The 14666-nt window shown below is 35.9% G+C and overlaps 3 protein-coding genes across 3 annotated transcripts; all 3 read left to right on the top strand.

Moving 5' to 3' along the window:
• The first annotated feature begins 78 nt into the window (after positions 1–78).
• LOC131788563 (glycine cleavage system H protein-like) lies at positions 79–4420 on the top strand. The gene is made up of 5 exons (XM_059105651.2): positions 79–213; positions 1646–1725; positions 1931–1994; positions 2371–2502; positions 3002–4420. Exons 1-5 carry the CDS (start codon positions 81–83, stop codon positions 3091–3093), a joined length of 501 nt encoding a protein of 166 aa, XP_058961634.1. The 5' UTR covers positions 79–80; the 3' UTR covers positions 3094–4420.
• A 1181-nt stretch (positions 4421–5601) lies between these two features.
• Positions 5602–8550, top strand: LOC131788562 (uncharacterized). Its single transcript, XM_059105650.2, has 2 exons — positions 5602–6239; positions 7853–8550. Exons 1-2 carry the CDS (start codon positions 5688–5690, stop codon positions 8138–8140), a joined length of 840 nt encoding a protein of 279 aa, XP_058961633.2. The 5' UTR covers positions 5602–5687; the 3' UTR covers positions 8141–8550.
• Positions 8551–9441: 891 nt separating this feature from the next.
• LOC131788555 (autotransporter adhesin BpaC) lies at positions 9442–14451 on the top strand. Its single transcript, XM_059105640.2, has 3 exons — positions 9442–9567; positions 12336–12725; positions 13655–14451. Exons 1-3 carry the CDS (start codon positions 9519–9521, stop codon positions 13810–13812), a joined length of 597 nt encoding a protein of 198 aa, XP_058961623.2. The 5' UTR covers positions 9442–9518; the 3' UTR covers positions 13813–14451.
• The last annotated feature ends 215 nt before the right edge of the window (positions 14452–14666 follow it).

The following is a 14666-nucleotide window of genomic DNA, read 5'->3' as shown; positions in this document are numbered from 1 at the left end:
TCATGCGCATGGATGTTGCTCAGCGGGAGAATTAGAACCCAGTGCTTCGCAGGAAATTCAATTAGTTCCAGTGGTCGAAGATGGCTACCTTCGTGAGTAGAGCCTGTGGGATTGTTCCTCAATTTTTTAGTGTATCCACCAAGAGGGTAGTGATCTGCAGCTCTAGGGTGGAAAGTAAACGGCTTCTACACGTCGGAAGGTGTTTATTAGCGGGTAAGGTCTGAGATCTAGACGTATCTTTGTAGCTACCATATAAACGTAGTGCGCAGTATTGCGCAAAACATTAGCGTAAAGTTAATGTAACAAAGGTAATGGAACTTTAGATTTTCATCGAAAGGGTGGCTGGCACCCTCATATTTTTAAATTTTGCTATCAGGAAGCGCAATTAAACTGTTAGGATTTACATAGGCAATCAGAAAGCTGCAAGGCATAGTGATATGAAAAGCACACCGACCACGCGGGCTACAATACACGTGAAGGAGTTTTCCGGTGAACTCGAGCCCCTGTCTGTACACTATGCATGTCGCTTACCCTGTTTTCTCAGATCTGTTACAAGGTTTACCCTCTGTCCTTTGTATACTATGTCTGTTTTCGAACGTTATTCTATTTATCTTTTTTTTGTTTGCACCGTTACAGCTGACATCTTGCATTTTATTAGGTAGAGCTGCATGTAGGGTTGAAAGTCTGGTTCCATAGATGAAAGGGGTACCAAATTCAAAATAGGCGATGAAGGAAAATCGTTATTTTGATATTTTTCAAAGTACCTCGCATTTACTTTGTTTTGTCTGTGTGCATGATCTAAAGTATGATAATACAATTCAACCAACTGAAAAAGAAATCCAACCTCAACATGTGCTTATTCAATTATTTACAAGATACTAGTATTGAATAATGATGATAATAAGACCAAATTGAGGCCTATTTTGTCTGTGTTCATATTAGTGTGATAAATCCTCAAATAAGCTCCTTGCCTCAACCAAGCCCCCCTTCTCCCTTCACCCAAAATTGATAATAAACACCCCCTTCTTGAATAGGAGTCGCTTTCTTTTTTCTTGGTTTTGGTGGCCATTTACTGAGTCAGCAAAGAATGTATGATGTTGAGTGTTTTTAATGATTCTTTTTGGCACTATTGCATCTTGGGAACACCCTAAGTTTAGAAAGTAGATGCAAGAACCTTTGGTGTTGCTAATTTTCAGGCATAGCTTGTCATATTGATATTATACACAGTTTACGATTTGGATGTCGTGCAGAACTTGTTTTGCAAATGATGAACAAACATTTATCTAGCCACAATGTGCAAAAAAATTGACAGCTACTCCATCCTCCTCTCCTTTCTTCAATCTTGCCTGAAGTTTGACTAAAACTCCCTTGGATGTTAATTCAAAGATTCACACCAGACATTAAAAAACACATTGACAGGAGATCTTACCAGCCTCTTTTTAACCCTTTTACTCTGAAGTTTGATAATTTTATCTCTTATCTAGCTGCTTAGCTACACATTTTACTGTTTGGATGGTCTGAAGCAGAAAAATCATTAACAAAGGAATGTAAAGCACTCCCTCAAAATAACTTGTTATGTTTTTATGATGTTGTTGTTTTGAGCTGTTCTATTCTTTATTTTGAGCTTTTCTTCTTGAATTTTAAGAACGAAAATACACAAAGAAACATGAATGGATCAGTGTAGACAATGGAATTGGATCAATAGGAGTAACAGACTATGCCCAGGTAAATAAGTTGCAACCATTCTTTTGTCTTTAAGTTATTATCATACATTTAAGGTGTAAATGATATACTTGCGATGCTCATTTTATCTTTCACTACTTTGAAAGACATGTGGAACTGGTCAATCAATTACAAACAAAATGACATTTCTTCTTACATGTATGTTTGTGCTGCAATGTTTATTTACTCTCTATTTTTTTTCTTCTAGAAAGAATTAGGAGAAGTTGTTTATGCTCAGCTTCCTGAGGTGGAAGATACATTTAATATAGGAGGTGAGGAGCCCTTCCATTTTATGCAACTAACAATAGACATAACATTTAGTTAAAGAGGTTTCATGTGGTGACAACTTTTTTTCTGGGAACAAAAATTACAAGTTTATAATATAAAATGGATTTTTCACATAAATAGAATATCTCAAGATGAAACTCAGAAAAGCATAAACATGAGAATTTAATTTCTGCAATGTTTTGTGTAGAGAAACAAGCCAATCAGGCGTGAACATAAAAGTAATTAATCATAGTTTTGAGTTGTTTGTGTACATCCTGATTTCCATTTTGATTGTTCATATAATAATAACATTTCTTAAAATATTTCATGTACCAGAACTGGTCAATAACTGATACTATATGTGTTTAAATTTGCTTATAGATGAAATTGGTGCATTAGAAAGTGTCAAAGCTGCTGCAGATATTTACTCACCAGCAAAAGGTGAAGTTAGTGAGATAAATGGTGAACTGGAGAGTAACCCTGGTTTGGTGAATGAATCTCCCTATGATAAAGGTACATGCAGTGACTTACAATATAATGAAGCATAAAATTACATTTGCTTAGTTTATTTGTATCATTTTCTGTTTAATTACATGTAAGTTTTAATCAAACTTGTGCCTTATTCACACAACAGCTAAGCATGTGTAGTGAAACCATGTCTAACTGAATGCAAATGGACCACAAAACTTCAAAAACTGAAGTTTACATGGGTGATCAAGTAGTCACTAACTTGTATTTTCTTGTGCTATATTTGAAGTGGAAAATCATCAGTTTAAGCAACTTCTTTGGGAAAAACACCTTTAAACCATGTTTAAGAAAACAGCTTAAAACCATGTTTAGCATTATTTAGAATTGGGTTTTCAAATTTTGTAACACTAGTTTAATTTATTTGAGAACCATACTTTTGTTGCCAGAGCTATGTAGAGCTTCATGATTGCTTCCACAGAAGAATGGAACAAGGTGTCAACCTTTACAATACATGTGCTACTTCTAACCTTTGTGTTGCTTTTAGGCTGGCTGGTCAAAATGAAAGTTGAAGAGTTGGCAGATGACCTTCTGTCAGAAGAAGAATATAATGACCTGGTCAAGAGTATTGATCATTGATTGTAAACAGAGAACAATAATTATTTTTATAATAATTATTTAAAATATCTTTGTGAACTAGTTTTTTGACCGAACAGTGCTCAAAACTGACACTATTATAAAACATATCCAATTTTTAACATAAACTATTTATAGAAGCAAAGCCATTTCAAACAACTTGGTTTAAGTTTAGTTTGTAATGCTTAAGTGCTTTGAATTCAGGGGATTGATGTCAAAGTGGGTGTGGCTCAACCCTTGCACTACCAGCAACAACCATTTTTAGTCAATGTTTAGCACTTTATTTCAATTATTAAAAGGGGAACATTATCCTGGTGTAACACCAAATTCTCAGAAATTAGAAGAATTTGCTGGTAGATCTTTCATGCAGAAGAGTTACATGCCTGTTGGTCAATCAAATAGCAATCATTTTGAGATATGAACCATTAACTCCCATTAGTGATTAACATGTAACTTCTCCCTATGATATACGTACATTAACCAGTAAACAGGTGATGGGACTAAACTTATCAGGTAGAAGTTTTAATTTGATTTACAAGGAAATGTGCAGCAACTAGATGGAAGAATTAACATACAGATTTTGGGATTTAAAGGATTAATAGGGTACAAAACTGCTTGGTATATGCTAGTTTTTCTCTATCTTATGATGAATCTGTGGTCCATTTATTTTGGATTATTTTTTGGAGAATTTTGTCTTAACCCTTTTATTCTCAGCTAACCCTTTTATTCTCAGCAAGGACCACAGAGAAATTTCTCCCTACAATTTCAGTAAGCTTTTAGTGGAAAGGTGATGAGAAAATAGAAAGATATCAACCAAGGGATATTGTTTGATGTAAAGCATATCCTCAGACTTCAATTACAAGAAATCTTAAGGAGACAGTACAGAAAATTGATAGCGAAATTGTGGGAGATTAAGGGTTGACAAAGCACTGAACAGAAAATGTCATTTGATGTGCTTTATTTATGTTATTATGGCTATAACTTAAGTATTATTGTTTCTGTTATTTTGAAAATGGCTTCAAGCTTAACCCTTTACTCTCTAACATCAGCATGCATATTCTCCACACTGATCATTTGATTCAAGGATGATACTGTGAGGAGAAATAAGAAGCCAGTCACAAGTAGGGGTTAAAGAGTCAAGTCAAAAATTTTTTTTTTTATTGATACATTGGTGCTTTTTAATTTTTTTTTTAAAGAGTAACTTAAGTTAGAACATTCAGTAATTATTAATGCATGTTCAAGTGAATTGCTTCTATTTTTCAATAGAAGACAAAATGATATGTGAATAAATACTTTTCTCAGAATAAAGAAATAAAATAATTTTACAGACCATTGCAACTGCAGTTTTGCTACAGTTTCTTAAGCATTCAATTTTAACATGTTCTGGTTGGTCAAAAGATCATTAGGAGCCCTCTCTCTCTCTCTCTCTTTCTTTTGGTATCAAGTTTTGGAAGTTGATATGAGGCAGCACAAGAATATGTTAGTGCTGTGTGGACTCTGGCTCTCTTCCCTGACGTGACAGGGTAGTGTTTTGTTTTTTGAAGCATGTTTTGGAGTAGAAGCTTATCTTGGTCTAATCAGGTAACCAATGAATTTCCAGAACACTTCAACCCCCAGTAGTGGTTAACATTTAACCTCTTCCAAAAATATCCATACATTATCCAGCAAACAGGTAATGAGAATACTCAAACTTATCACGCAGGAATTGTTATGTTGATCTTTCCCTAAATTTGTTACAAGGAAATGTGTTGCAGCTAGAGGGGAAAATTAACAATCATATCCAGGGAAGTTGTAAGTTTAGTATTGTTGTGTGTCAATGGTAAAAGCTCACTCATCATTGCATGAGTTGGACAAGGTAAAATTCTAGTGCTGACAGGAAGTTTGTTTTCCTCATGTTCTGCAAAGACAATGCTTTAGATACACTTTTCATAGGAGGTAGCTGAATCTACCCTGTGATGGAACTGAAGATGTCATCTTTCATTTACAGTCCTTGGCGTGTGCCTTGCTTTGTCCCAGCTATCCTTGTGCAAAGTTTAGTTGGTGTCATCATTGGTCAGATCATTCTGCTCTATCCCAACTCTGGTTTAAATGCCATGAGTGGAGGGAGTGAATCATTCAGGAAACTGTACGTTTCCAGCCTTCATTATTCACACAACTGTTCCATAGACAAGCCCTCCTTGTAAATGATGGAGATGAACTATACAATAAAACATGAATACTCTTTCACAGGTGCAATTGCCTTCCTTCAGAAATGAAAAAAAGCCTAGAAGTTGGATACAATATTTTTTAATATTTTAAACTTTTACACATTGTGATCTATGGCAAAAATGTCTCCAATTTAAGTTTTTTCTTTATATTTTTCACCGTATAAAGATTCTCAAACCTAAAATCCTCTAAAAGGCATGCAGGCAGAGGTCTGAGAGAACTTTATGCACGCCTAGCGGACCGTAATTAGTAGACCTGAGGACTGGTATCCAATAAGTCGTTAGGGAGGGGGAGGAGGGGTGGTTACAGAGATTGGATCTTTGTTTGCAAGAGTTCTCTTCACCTTTTGCTGCAGAAATCGGCGGCGAGGACGTCCTCAGATTACCGAAAAGATGAGCGCTAGCGTCGAAGAAGGAGTTCAGCGTCCTCTTGAGGAGTTAGAAGAGCAATCCGAGCCAGCAGTTGGAGTTACCTTGGAAGATACGACCGCGAGCGCAGGTAAAAGTGCTGTCGATGGTGAAGATAAAGAGACGGACGAACCACCAAAGAAAAAGTCGAAGAAAAGCCCTGCAAAGAAAGCGTTGATTGCAGAACCTACGAGTACAAGCAACGATAAATATCCCTTTGCCCGTTCGCGTGGAATAAGAATATTCAGCGATCGAGAGATTGAATCACAGGATGCAGAGATGACCAAAGAGTACTGGCGTTTTTGGAATGACACGGCTGAAGAATTGTGTAGCGACAGAGCTTACAACGACTGGGGCAAGCGCGATCTTAAGCTTTATATCGATGCTGCCTGGATTATTCATAAGACATACTTGCAAGAATTACGAGAACGAGAGCTGGCGGGAATGTTGAAAGAGCTGCAGGAGAAACACGGATATGTGGAGTTGCCGCCGAAACTGAAAACCCAGGATCAAGCTGTTACTAGCGCACTCTCAAAGGTACGCAGCAAATTACTTATTGTGTTTTGTTTGTGTGCGTTTTAATCTTTCCCCTTCCAAAATCTAAGTTTTAATTTTCTTTAGTGACTTTTAAATGTTTCTTGTCATATTATCTTTGAAAATTTGGTGTTAAATTGAATGGTGTCACCCTGTTGATATTTTGCTTTATTCTCATCACCTGTTTGCTTTACAATATAACGATATAGTTGTGAGAAATTACATATTGATTACTCTTGGGAGTGAAAGGAAAGTAATTCCTTTAAACCCAATCACAAAAGTTAGTAAAAAATTAAATTTCCGGTATGCCCCATGCTCTGTTTGAAAACCAGGGCAAGTGTGAAGCTTTTGATATGAAGATTTTTTATTCTCATACAAGTATTAGGTATGTTGCTTTTGATATGAAGAAGATTTTTTACTCTCGTGCACGGTATTAAGCAATCACCCTCTTTTAAGTGGTCAGTTGACAAAGTGTCAAAATGTTTTTCCCTTTAAGTACTCAAATTTTCACCTTTCAGTCAGTTGCCTTTATTAGGGGGTGGTGGTCACCATTGCTTGAATCCCAATGGTGTGTTTGTATTGCCTTCCACCCATATTGTACAGTCATTTAAAGTGGAACTACTCAAATAGAATTAAGATTAAACCCTCAAGTAAAATTTATTCCATTTTATCTCCCAGAATCAATGATAGTACTTTGAGTGCAAATTTCCTCAGCTCATCGCTGGTTATCTTTCCACTTTGAACTGTTAGGACAAGCTTTATTAAGTGGTCAGCTTGTATTTTGTGGTCTGCCTGTACTAAACAGTCACCCTGCCATTCCCCGTGGGTGACTGCTAAATACAGGTTTGACTGAAAAGTTCATTTTCACAACAAAGATTTTGCACTTGGCCTGGTTTTCAAACTATTACTTTTTGGAACTTGGAAATGGTCTATGGGAAAGCAGTTTCCGCATAACCTCTCTAGCTTCCTGAATAAAAATTCCTGTAATTGTTCTATAGAATATCAATTCTTATTAGACAAACAAACTCACCAATGCTTGGGTTTGATTTTTTTTTATCTCTAAATTATCTTAACTAACTAGGACATGTTTAGCAGATTGAGGTAGGAATTGTAAACTACATGTAGATCTTGTGTTGTTATCCTTGCACAACTGTGAAAGTCTGATGGCCAGAAATGTCGATTTTGAAGTTGCCTTATATTATTTCTTTATTTATTTATTATAATTACACCAACTGGGTGGAAGGCATCTGCATTTCAGACAATCTCTCAGCAATTCATAAAATTTTCCTTACCAAGGACATGCTACAGCTAAGACAAAAACTTTGCCCAGCTGATCAACAGTCTAAGGCACCAAACAATAGTATACTATACCACTTGCAGGTTTGGGAGTAACTCCAGGCCATAATATGGTCCATTAGCTTTATCTAAATCCTACATACTTTTTAATCATAGGCTTAGGAGCATCATGATTCCCAACAATGTTTTATCAATTTTTTGAAAAACATTTAATTTTTTGATTTGATTTTTTTAAGGTATCAAACACAGCATGAAAGTCACACAGCAGAAAATTGTTATTTCTTATGTTCCAGTCTTAACATGTATTTGTTGAATTTTAGTTGCAAGATTCCACAGCAAACCTGAATGAGCTGAACCTGGAATTGTCACGCACAAGAGGCAAAGCCATGAATCTCAAACAACGAGCAGTGGATGATTCATTCCCTGCCAAACAGAAAGATGAAGAAACAAGAGTGATGAGTAAACAAATCAGTGAGCTTGAGAAAAATCTCTATGAAGGAATGTCTGAAGTAAAGAATGATCAAGATTCCATGAAGAAAGCTCTTAACAGACAGAAAACATTGCTTTTTAAAGCACGCCAGGATCATCCTGTACTTGGAGAAAGTTAAAAAATACATGAGACCATTTACAGACAAAGTGAACAAAAAAATCTAAGTTTTTATTTGGTAGACAAAAGTATTGCCATGTCACTTATTTGCCAGTAACCATTTTCCATAATCTTGGACCTTAATTTTAGAGCAAGGATTTTTGTCTTGTTTTATGAAGAACCTCTTACATAAGTTATTGATGTACATGTTCACCTCTTGAGGAAGTATAACCGATTGATGGATAAGAGTCATTCCTCATGAATTTCATTTTGGTTTTATCACTAGCATTATGTTTATAGAATATGGACCAAGAAACTGCAGTGAATGTCAAGATCAAATGTTAATTGTGAAACTGGTCCTCTTTGTTGAAAATGTCTAATTGATGTTGAAATGAATTACAGAGCCAAGAAATATGTATAGTGAGAAACTAATTTTTGATCTGACTGTGATCAATTCTAGTGGGTCCCACTTCCATGTTTACTGTTTTTCTCTATCTTTTGATTCTTAGAAATTATGCTGGACCATTGCAAGCCAACCAATTGAACCATTTACAATTAAATACCCTCATGCTTATTCTCCATAATGTTCTCTGGGCATTTCCTGAGGTGCTGACAATGAGAATTTGATTAACAATCAAGAGCTTCTTTATCAGTGAACATTTCCTCTCTTCTCATGAGCTTAATGTTTAAATCAGGGGTGATGTTGTAAGGAAAAATTAGATGCTGGTCACTTGAAGAAGACAAAGGGTTGAGGCTCAGATATTAATATACATATATACTTTAGGAGGGTAGTATGCATGAAAATGAAATTTGTATAACCCTTATCCTTTGCAAGGAACTTAAAACAAACAATGTAACAATCATACTTTTGTTGCAAATATTACTTAATGGATCGTTACAACCATAGTTTTCATTTTTTTGTTTTTTTTGATGGTATGATAATAGTTTTTTTAATTCTTAGTTATCATAGAGCAATTTAATTTACATAGTTTCCATGACACAATATCACCACTGTTCTTAGAAACACCCTTAGTTTTAGCTTGATAAGTGTACAGTACAATATGGTTCCCCTTAGGTTGACAATTGTCACCCCAGAGGCATTCCAAAACTTCCAAACCTTCCAAAACAAACGTGATGAGGCTTGATAACAGCTCAAAGTGCTGGGTTTTGTTCAAGAGATGGGGGGGGGGGAATGACTTTTTCTGAAACAAAAAGAAAAAGAAAGAAAAAAGAACGAAAGAAAGAAAAGCTGGAGAAGGGCGTGATTTTAATACGACTGGCCTAGCCTTGGAGGAACTGGGCTCTGGGAAGTAAAAAACCGTGGGTCATGTGACCAATAACACAAGTTGACCACCGTTTCGCTGCGTTATCTACAGTTGTTATCCAGCGAGTGCATTACAATGACATATACTGGTGTAGTCCTAATACTGCTGGCACTTTGCGGCATCGGTAAGTCTGATATTCTTTGATATCTTTCTATCTGTTTTTAATGCTTTAGATAGCTGACCGTCAGCAGACGATTTCAATGAAAAGCAAACCGCTAGCAATTTGTGCCGATCCGAATGATGCAACAAATCGCCGTCAATTTTTGACAAATAGATTTCATTTTGCCGTGAGCTTGTCCAAATTTTGATCACAATTGGCGTTAAAATGTGGTAGGAATAACAAAGTTGCGCAAAAGCCGCGGAACTCAGTGTAAAGAGATGAAGACTCGACACGGAAAAAGTAAAGACAAAGTCATTATTATATTACGGATAGACAATATTCCATCAAGGATGAAATATTTTTCTCTTCGTAAATGAGTAAACAAAAGATAAAATCGAAAGTGTACTACTACAAACGAAAATAAAGAAGAAATCCGACAACACCTTTATTTCATTCACTATTTAGTTTGTTATCAATTACATTAAATTGAGATGAGCCCAAGATCTCGTGACGACGATGCACATCTACCAGTAACCCGATACTAAGCTACTAGCTGCTTGCAAGCTTCGGGAAACATTTCGTATACGATTTGCTATTGCTGGTAAATTTCATTAGATGATCGCCGTCGCAGAGGTCCGAAACTGATCTCCGATTTGTGCATCTATTGTAGTGTGCGTGATAACCACATGGTCGTTAATTTTCAGGATTTTATTGACCAAAAGCCAAAGTCAAAATCACTCGCCTGCGCCTCATGACTTACAAACCTTTCTGTTGTTCTTGAAAGAAAGTAGAAATAGATAAAGAGTGCGGTCTGTTGCTCAAGTAATCGACAATGGCTTTTGAACTCTAAGCATGCAAGGATGTCCAAGTATGATGTAGTAACACAAAGTAATGAAAAAAAAAACAGAATGCATTGAAGCATGAAATACAAAGTGTAACACAATATTCATACCAACACAAGTTTGATATTAGCTTACAGCTGTAATATTATGACCATTGCATGTGTTGGACATAAAGCAACTTTTGCCGCAGCTGTCACTGATGCATGAAGCAATGCTATTATTGCAGTAGGAATTTTTATGTTTACTGGGCAACTGGTGGAAAATAGCAGCATTCTCACTTGTAAAGAATACTTGACTTTCTCTTTGATAGTTTAGAATTTCATAGCAGAGTGTTATGGTATTTCTAAACATTCTTTTAAACCTTTTAGCTGCATAAAAGAGTTTTCTACTTTTGTGTCAATGTGGTGTGAAATTTATCAGAACTTGTTTGAAAAAAATTGACAATTTATGAGAGATAAAAATCCTGTAACCCTCTGAGGGATAAAAATTTAATTTCTAACAATTTCAATACATCTTCAAACAAAAGAAGTGAAGAGAAATTAAAAAACTATCAACTACTGTAAGGTGTTGAGTAAGGAAAATGAGCTTTAAAATTCAGAGAGTGCACAGTTTAAAATGTCAAAGTGGTCAAAACTTACATTTGGTATGTGGTATAAATTAAATTGATGTAGTTACTGTAATTTCCATCCATTTACCCACGTGACAGATTACCCACATCAGTCAATTTTTGCAATAACAAGAAAAAATTTTCAACAGATTACCCACACTGGCAGATAGCCCGCACCCAAAAACAAAAGAAAATCATTGACTCACTCAAAGTTCCTTCATTGTTTTGTTGACATGATATCCTTTAGCATGGAATTAATAAATTTTCACCCTTTTTGTCTTCACTGTTTCATTAAGAATGATACCACTTGTAAAAATCTGTTCTCCGAAAAAAAAAAAACGATATCTCAAGATCCATGAGTCGAAGAAATTGCTTGAAATGAGAAAATACTCTTTAACTCAAGGCAGCACTAGCTAAGAAAATTTCACTGATGCATCAAAAATTCTGTCGTGCATTTATTATGCAGTGCCACAAAATGAACATGTCAGCATCATTTTCAGTGTGGATTGCTATGAAGCAAGCTTTTTCACAATTAAATTCTTTTATTTTGGAGTTCACTACCCGTGTATGTGAGAACTGTTTTTTGAACTTAACAAAGAAACAAGCTGTGAAATTGACAAGGTAAGAAAGTAAGAGTACAAACAAGATAAAAGCTTTGCTATCGAGTTTTGTATGTTTTCGATTTGCATCAGCTTGCATCGAGAGGATATAATTCTCTAAATATAATGAGCAGTCTGCATGAATTACAGTCAAGTCGCCAACGGTTCAACTTGCCAACACCAACTCACCAACATATAAAATTGAGTAGAGATGTAGGCGAGTTGGTCTTCAATCCAGTACAACTGAATATAAAAGCTTCAGATGCGAACGAGTCATAATTCGCGTCTGAAGCTTTTATATTCATTGGCCATGTTTACCTTGCTTTATTCGCCATGAGATCCTTATAGACTTTGTTGGAAGAAAACAAAATTGTTTTTTCACTAAATAATAAGTTGTACTGGATTGCAGACCAACTCGCCGACATCTCTGCTCGATTTTACGCATAGGCAAGTCTGCACAAAACAAATGAGTTATTGTACAGGTCTTTTGAAAAGTATTTTTAGAGTATCTTACCATCTCTGTTATTTCCTTCATGTAGTTTTAAAACTATACCGGAAGCTTTAAAAATTTTCATATTACCCGCACCTTCCTATAACCCACACCAACTACTGTTTGTGGAGAAATTAACAGATTACTTGCAGGTAATTGGCCAGAAATTATGGTAGTGGTAAAACATGGTATTTTGCATTCAGTGAGAACATGTTATTTATGACATGAATACCAATGTATTGTTTTACTTACAGCATGTGGTGAGAATCTTTCATCAAAAAGCCCTGCTTCTACAGGTACTAATAATGGAACTGCACATAGTACTGGACCTAATGGTACCTCCAAACCCAAAACCAAAAGTACTGCAGCCCCTTCAAAAACACCTAATGTAACCCTTGCACCAAACACCACAGCCACACCAGGAAATTCCACAGCTGCACCAGGAAATTCCACAGCTGCACCAGGAAAGTCAACAGCTGCACCAGGAAATTCCACAGCTGCACCAGGAAATTCCACAGCTGCACCAGGAAATTCCACCGCTGCACCAAGAAATTCCACAACAAGACCAACCACAGTAACAAAAGTTCCTTCAAGCAAACCTGGAAATCACAGTTCAAATCCAAATGTTACTCCAACACCAAAAGGTATTAATAATCGTTTATTGGACTTAGGACCAGTCAACCATTCTTCGAAACCATTAATTTCCTTATTGCAATTATAGAGAAGTTTGGTCTAGAAACTCTGTAATTGAAAAGGAAATATAATAAAGTTTGCCTCACTGCAATGTGAAATTTCACCAGTGAATTTGAACCTCTTCCTCTCTTAGAATTTTGTGATTTAAATTCTTATTCCCCAAACTTTTTGAATTGGTTATTAATACATGAATCCTGTAAATGATTAATCTACTGACATCACTAAGTAATCAATGTGTAAGTTGTCCATTTAATTTAGGGCACATTTCAATTGAGTGTTGTTAAACTCAAACTAAAGTAATCACAATGGTCAAACAGGGAGCCAAATAGATTTCAGAACAAAAAACTTGCAAAATGCCTAAAGTGCTGAAAAACACAAGTTACTAAGGTAGAATTGGTTATAGTTTTGAATCTGATTGGTTGAGACCATAGTGTGTATTTTGGGGACAATTCACTGCAAAGTGAAGCAAAAACAAAACAATCCTAGATTTCTTTCAGCACCCAATAAAAACTTGCTTCAAATACATTTTTTATTATGTTGATGAAGAGGATCACAAAAACTATTGCCCAGGTCCCAGTTGTTCGAAGTTTGGATTTTGTTTGGAATGTGTTTGTTTGTTTGGAAGTTTGGAATGCTCTCCACCAGATAAATCATTATCCACTGGATAAGTGCAAACAAAACATAATGTACATTCCAACAGATAGAGATTTATCCAGTGGATATAGCATCATCCACCTTTCGAACAACTGGAGCCAGATGATTTATTTGGTTAACCAGCAAAGGAATGTGTAGCATTATCAGGGGAGAATTGCTCAATGATTCAGATATTGGCAGCTAGAGGGTTTAATAGTGATGATTTTATTTGTGCTCATTTTTTCAGGACATGGTGGCAAGAAATCAGACCGAGGCAAGTGGGTGGCTACAGGATTTGCCATTGTGTTCTTCCTTACAACTGTCATAATGACAGTGCTGTATTGTCGACAGCGCAGAATTTACCGAGAACTTGAGGGTGACAGCTCCTTGTCAAGGCTGATTTGATTTTGACAGACAGAACTTGAATGGCCAAGTGTGACTTGAGGAGACCATTTTACAATATCTGTGAAATTTGCATAAATATGCTGTTAGCAGTTCACTAGGTGTAATGTTTTAACTAGATAGATGTCTTAGAGCCCTAATTTGTTTTCTGAAGCAACTCAGCAGGCAGGAATCTTAAATCCTTGAATTTTATTGGCTGGTCATGATCTCATCGCTAGTCCACCTTTTTTCATTATGCACCAGTCTCGATTTTCTTAGTATTTCCTTCAAGAGACCACCCTTTCATGACATGCTCATTTTGCACAATTTTAAATGCAACTTGATATTGCATGAAGGTTGGTTTGTTTGTGATGTAGCTGAACCAAGTTCACAAATATCATCATGTCATATTTCCTTTTGTATCTGTTTTTTGTTTTTTTCTTGCATTTCATATGTAGGACAATTGTTCTATCTTTTTTGAAAGTGGGGAATTTTAACGTTTTATTCAACTGAGTTGACACTAAACTTTGTAATACAGTCCCTGTAGATAAGAAATAAGCCTTAGTTATTCACCATAGTCACACAAAGTTTGATATTTTAACACGTTTTGTCATCAAGGTCCTCTGTATGAAGAGCATACAATGTAGCTCTGTTCATTGTTTCCATTGTTTGACTTTCTTTTATGTTCATTATGTTACCAGCTTATCGAGTGTTCTCGCAACCTCCCAAGTGTTTACATCAGGCTATGTAAACAGGGAAACCATTTTACATTTCTTTTATAAAATAACTAATGAAAGAGGAACGAAAACCGTGTTTACATACGCTCATGTAAAATGGTTCTATGGCCAATCAGAGCGCGCGTACTGTTTGAATTATTT

This window comes from Pocillopora verrucosa, chromosome 3 (assembly GCF_036669915.1).
Source record: "Pocillopora verrucosa isolate sample1 chromosome 3, ASM3666991v2, whole genome shotgun sequence".
Taxonomy (NCBI): Eukaryota; Metazoa; Cnidaria; class Anthozoa; order Scleractinia; family Pocilloporidae; genus Pocillopora; species Pocillopora verrucosa.
This window is presented reverse-complemented; position numbering and strand designations above follow the sequence as displayed.

Coding starts and splice junctions, on each gene's coding strand:
- LOC131788563 (XM_059105651.2), top strand. CDS start 81: ATGGCTACCTTCGTGAGTAGAGCCTGTGGGATTGTTCCTCAATTTTTT. Junction 214..1,645: donor CGGAAGGTGTTTATTAGCGG/GTAAGGTCTGAG, acceptor TTGAATTTTAAG/AACGAAAATACACAAAGAAA. Junction 1,995..2,370: donor AGATACATTTAATATAGGAG/GTGAGGAGCCCT, acceptor ATTTGCTTATAG/ATGAAATTGGTGCATTAGAA.
- LOC131788555 (XM_059105640.2), top strand. CDS start 9,519: ATGACATATACTGGTGTAGTCCTAATACTGCTGGCACTTTGCGGCATC. Junction 9,568..12,335: donor GCTGGCACTTTGCGGCATCG/GTAAGTCTGATA, acceptor TTTTACTTACAG/CATGTGGTGAGAATCTTTCA. Junction 12,726..13,654: donor TGTTACTCCAACACCAAAAG/GTATTAATAATC, acceptor TCATTTTTTCAG/GACATGGTGGCAAGAAATCA.
- LOC131788562 (XM_059105650.2), top strand. CDS start 5,688: ATGAGCGCTAGCGTCGAAGAAGGAGTTCAGCGTCCTCTTGAGGAGTTA. Junction 6,240..7,852: donor TTACTAGCGCACTCTCAAAG/GTACGCAGCAAA, acceptor GTTGAATTTTAG/TTGCAAGATTCCACAGCAAA.